Below are 5,237 nucleotides of genomic sequence, written 5' to 3' on the forward strand. Positions count from 1 at the left end.
GCCCAATAACAATGTTATTGTTCTCTTAATCTGACGTATCACACAACAAAACAAAAACAATTCAGCTGAGTGCATTTGTTAAATGAATGTAGCTAATGATAATCGTGAACCTGATTGGCTGCATGAAGGATTGATATGTGTATGAATATAAGCTCCCTTCCATTGTCTCAGCCTGCACCAGTCAGTCATTCAGCTGTTTCAGATTTAATCTATTCTCATAAAATGGGGCAACCAGCTATTCTGGTGATAAAGGATATTTACTACCCAATTCTCGCAGCTGTTGCTGTTCCAGGTGAGTCACTGTAACCAGTTTGTTGTTATTTGTTGTTTACTGTCTCTCTGCTGATGCTGCATGTTGGCTTAGGTATGTATAATTTTGTATAGATTTCAAAGAGACACTGCAACATTATTAAAAGGCTGCAGTTTATGAACATTATAGCAAAGACAGAATTACAGATACTCTGTCTGAATTCACACAGCATTCGCAACAAGGTAGATGAATTTATGGCACAAATAGCAGTAAACTGGGATGATCTAATTGCCATTAGGTAGACATGCCTCCTGGGGAACCAAGACTGGGAACAGAATTAGCAAGTGTATTTGACATTTAGAAAGTATAGGCAGCAAAGGAAAAGGAGGTGGTGTAGCATTGTTAATAAAGGATGAAATCAGAACATTAGTGAAAGAAGACCTTAGATCGAAATATCAAGTTGGAGAATCAGTTTGGGTGGAGCTAAGAATCAAACGGGGCAGAAAACATTGATAGGAGTTGTTTATAAACCACCAATCAATAGTGGTAATGTAGGGCTCTGTATCAATCAGGAAACTGGAGGTGTATGTAACAAGGGTAGTACACTAATCATGGGAACCTTCACTCTGCATTCAGACTGGGTAAACCTCATTACAGCCAATGCTGAGGAGGACGAATTCCTGGAATAAATATGGGATGATTTTCAAGTAAAGTACGTTGCGAAACAAACCAGAAAATGGGCTTTCTTTTGGATCTGGTACTGTGCAATGAGAATGTGCTGAATAATAATCTCGTTTTAAAGCAGCCTTTAAAGGAAGAGTGACCTTAATATGAAGAATTTGAATTTAAGGTTGAAAGTGATGCTGTTTAATACGAAACTAAGGTGTTAAATCTAAACACAAATGATATCGAATGTATGAGGGGTCAAATGGCTGTGTTACCTATTCCTGCCAGCTCCATGAGGGGTCCTGGGGAGCTCTTGTCATGGGAAACCTTGGAGCAGGCTTTCAGTTGTCCCTTCAAGAACATCCTGACGCAGATCAACAGGGCCTGCATCCGGGCTCACCAGCTAGACATGCCGGCCATGTGTACGTGTCCGTCTGTGTAGCAGAGCCTTGTCTCCAATCATCTCGGCCATCCCTGCTGCAGGATAAAGACCTTGCTTCGCTTGGACGGTGTGGTAGTAGATGTGTACCGGCCACCCCATGTTAAAAGAGCCCACGCACAAGCATCTTCTGCCCTCTCAAAATGAACCTCGGGACCTGGAAGATAGGGTTGAACTATTCAGTCAGCTGAGGACCCACAACCCTGGAGTGGAAGAAAGTCATCCCTGTTCCCGAGGGTCTGCTGAAGAAGAAGAAGTTACAGTTGGAATCTAAAACAAAAGGTATGATGGTAGACAGGTAATAGCTACCATTTAAAGAATTAATGCACGGTTTATAACAAATGTACATTCCTTTGAGGTACCAAAGCAGAAGGAAAAGTCATCCAGCCATAGCTAACATAAGAAGTTAAATATTTTACTCGATCAAAGGAAGACGCTTATAAAGTTGCCAAAAAAAGATAGTAAGACTGAGGATTTCGAGCATTTTAGAATTCAGCAAAGGAGGACTAAGAAACAGTTAAAAAGAGAAAATTTAATATGAAAGCAAACTCGCAAGAAACATAAAAACACATTGTAAAAGCTTCCATGGATATGTAAAAAGGAAAAGATCAGCAGAGACAAATGTGGGTCCATTACAGGCAGATAAATTAAACTAGTACTTTGTGTCTGTCTTCACAGAGGAAGATACAAATAACCACCCAGAAATACTAAAGAATCAAGGGGCTAGCAAGAATGAGGAACTTAAATGAATTAGCATTAGTTAAAAAAAAGTACTAGTGGAGAAATTAATGCGACTGAAAGTTCATAACTCCTCTGGACCTGATGATCTACATCCCAGAGTGTTACATCAGGTTGTTGTAGGCATGGTGAAGGAATTGGTGATCATCTTCCAAAATTCTATAGATGCAGGAGTGGTTCCTGAAAATTAAAAGGTAGCAAATGTAACACAACTATTTAAGAAAGGAGGGAAAGAGAAAAAGGGGAACAACAGACTCGTTAGCTTGATATCAATAGTGGGGAAATGGTAGAATCTATCATAGTGGATGTGATAACTGGAAACATAGAATATTATGGTAAGATTGGACAGAATCAACATGGATTTATGAAAGGGAAATCATGTTTTGCAAACCTGGTGGAGATTTTTGAGGATGTATCGAGCAGACTAGATAAGGTGGGGACAAGTGGATGCGGTGTATTTGGATTTTCAAAAGGCGTTCGATAAGGTCCCAACCAAGAGGTTAGTAAGCACAATTCGAGCACCTGGGATTGTGGGTAATATACTGGCATGGATTGAGAATCGGATAACGGACATAAAAGGGAGAGCTGTAATAAACAGGTCATCCTTAGGTTAGCAGGTCGTGACTACTGGGGCACTGGAGGGATCAGTGTTTGAGCCCCAGCTATTCACAATCTATATAAATGATTTGGATGTGGGGGGTCTGCTGGACGCAAAACTAGGTGGGAATGTAAGTTGTGAGGAGGAGATTTAGAAAGACTAAGTGAGTGGACAAGAACATAGCAGATGAATATAGTGTGGACAAGATGTGAACATAACCACTTTGCTAGGAAAAAAAAGAAGTGCAACGTATTTCTTAAATGATGAGATGTGTTAGGGAAGCGTTAATGTCCAAAGGCACCTGGCTATCCTTGCTCAGAAAGTGACTGAAACCTAACATGCAGGTGCAGCAAGCAAGTCGGATGGCAAATGGCATGTTGGCCTGCATTGGAAGAGGATTTGAGTACAGGTGTAAAGAAGTCTTGCTGCAATTGTAGCGAGCCTTGGTGAGATCGCACCTAGATTATTGTGTACATTTATGATCTCCTTACCTAAGAAAGGATATACTTGTCATGGACAGAGTGCAACGAAGGCTTACCAGACTGATTCCTGGGAAGGCGAGATTGTCCTGTGAGGAGAGATTGGGGAGAATGGGTCTATTTTCTCTCGAAGTTTGAAGAAGGAGGTGATCTCATTGAAGCATGCAAAATCCTTACAGGGCTCAAAAAGTTTGATGTAGGAAGGGTGTTGTCCCTGGCTGGGGTTCTAGAACCAGGGAACATAGTCTCGCAATAAGAGGTCCGTCATTGAGGACTGAGATGACGAGCAACATCATCACTCAGAGGGTGGTGATGCTTTGGAATTCTCATCCACAGACGTTGTGGATACTCAGTCATGGAGTATGCACAAGACAGAGATCGATCGATTTCTAAATATTTAAGATATCAAGGCATATGGGGATAGTGTGGGAAAGTCAGCCATGATCTAGTTAAATGGTGGAGCAGTCTCGAGGGCCCAAATGGCCTACTCTTGCTCCTATTTCCTTTGTTCCTATGTAATGTATGTCCTCTCTCTTTCTGACAGTGAACTTGATGACAATTGTGATTCTATCCCGAAGAAACTGTGGCCTTTCTAATTGTATCTCTGTTTACATGGTGGCCATGGCAACAGCGGATCTACTAGTCATGATCATCAATGTAGTATTGTACCATATTTTCAGTTCTAACTTTCCACTTTCATTTCTGTCCCACACTCCCGTGTGTAAGTTTATTCTATATATGACTGCTGTCAACCTCGATTTATCTGTTTGGTTTACTGTCTCCTTCACATTTGACCGATTTGTAGTTATTTGCTACCAGAAGTTTAAAATAAGGCATTGTACAGAGAGTACTGCAGCTGCCGTTATAGCAACATTATCTGTTCTGATTTTATTAAAGAACTTTCCATTTTTGTTTGCTTACGAACCCCAGCAAATAATTAACACAGTGCAGTGGGGCTGCAGGTCACGTGTAGCTTTTTTCTCTTCATCTCTCGGTAAAGCCTACACTTGGTTTCATACGGCCTGGGTCGTTTGGGTTCCTTTTGCTTTAATTGCCTTGTTCAATTCGTTAACAATCAGACGTATTTTAGTAGCTAGCAGTGCCCGAAGGGAACTCCTGCATCCTACAAGTGACAATCAATGTGATCCAGAGATGGTGAACCGAAGAAAATCCATCATTTTATTATTCAGCATATCAGGCAGTTTTATACTGTTGTGGCTGACGGCTGTCATCAGTTTCGCAATGACTGGACTGGAAAACAGCAATTATTACCGAGGTGACCGCACAAACCCTGGATATATAGCCACAGAAACCGGAACTATGTTGAAGTTTTTGAGTTCCTGTCCAAACACATTCGTTTATGCAGTGATCCAGAGGAAATTTAGAGAGGAACTGAAGAAGGTGCTGAAATCTCCCGTGAAATTGATACTAAGGACGATTAAAAATTAAATAAATACGAACTAGATCTCTCTTTGGAGAATTAGAATTTATGTTTAGCTCACTCCAAAGAGATGAGTTTTTCTCTCTTTCCAGTTACACCAAGACGGTTCTTGTAAAACCTTCTCGGTAGGCCAATATATTTCTGCCCCTGTGGCCTTTTAACGGCAACATTGACAGTGGCTTTCCACGGTTCCTTCTCCTGAAAACATTGTATTCCAACCACTGCAGGCATTTTCCCATGTCTGGTGTGCAATTGGACATGACCGGGATTGCAATTTCCGACCATTGTATGACAGTCCAATATTCAATCCTACTATGAGTGAGGAGCAACATTTAGTAGATGTGGAATTGGAAATGAAAGCTATTCATTCCTAATATGTGAATCTCAGCAATACATTTGAAGTGTTTGCTGTAAGCGAATTAAATATACAGAGTAAAAAATGATTTAGACTTGAATAGTTCCGGAAAAGTTGCGGATCGTGTATCTATGAGTCAGAGCACGTGATAACATTGGGTGTGTCTGTAAAACAGTGGAGAGAGTTCTGTGTTTGCTGATGATACAGACTGTTCGTGGAGGATTGCGGAGTATGATTGGCCAACCTTAACGTCCGACTCTGCTAATTCGTT

At 41.0% G+C, this 5,237-nt stretch overlaps 1 protein-coding gene across 1 annotated transcript; it reads left to right on the forward strand.

Annotated features, from left to right (window-relative positions):
• Positions 1-222: 222 nt before the first annotated feature.
• LOC137345123 (probable G-protein coupled receptor 139) lies at positions 223-4,619 on the forward strand. The gene is made up of 2 exons (XM_068008592.1): positions 223-292; positions 3,715-4,619. Exons 1-2 carry the CDS (start codon positions 223-225, stop codon positions 4,617-4,619), a joined length of 975 nt encoding a protein of 324 aa, XP_067864693.1.
• Positions 4,620-5,237: the final 618 nt, after the last annotated feature.

This window comes from Heterodontus francisci, chromosome 28 (assembly GCF_036365525.1).
Source record: "Heterodontus francisci isolate sHetFra1 chromosome 28, sHetFra1.hap1, whole genome shotgun sequence".
NCBI classification, from domain to species: Eukaryota; Metazoa; Chordata; class Chondrichthyes; order Heterodontiformes; family Heterodontidae; genus Heterodontus; species Heterodontus francisci.

Coding starts and splice junctions, on each gene's coding strand:
- LOC137345123 (XM_068008592.1), top strand. CDS start 223: ATGGGGCAACCAGCTATTCTGGTGATAAAGGATATTTACTACCCAATT. Junction 293..3,714: donor CGCAGCTGTTGCTGTTCCAG/GTGAGTCACTGT, acceptor TCTTTCTGACAG/TGAACTTGATGACAATTGTG.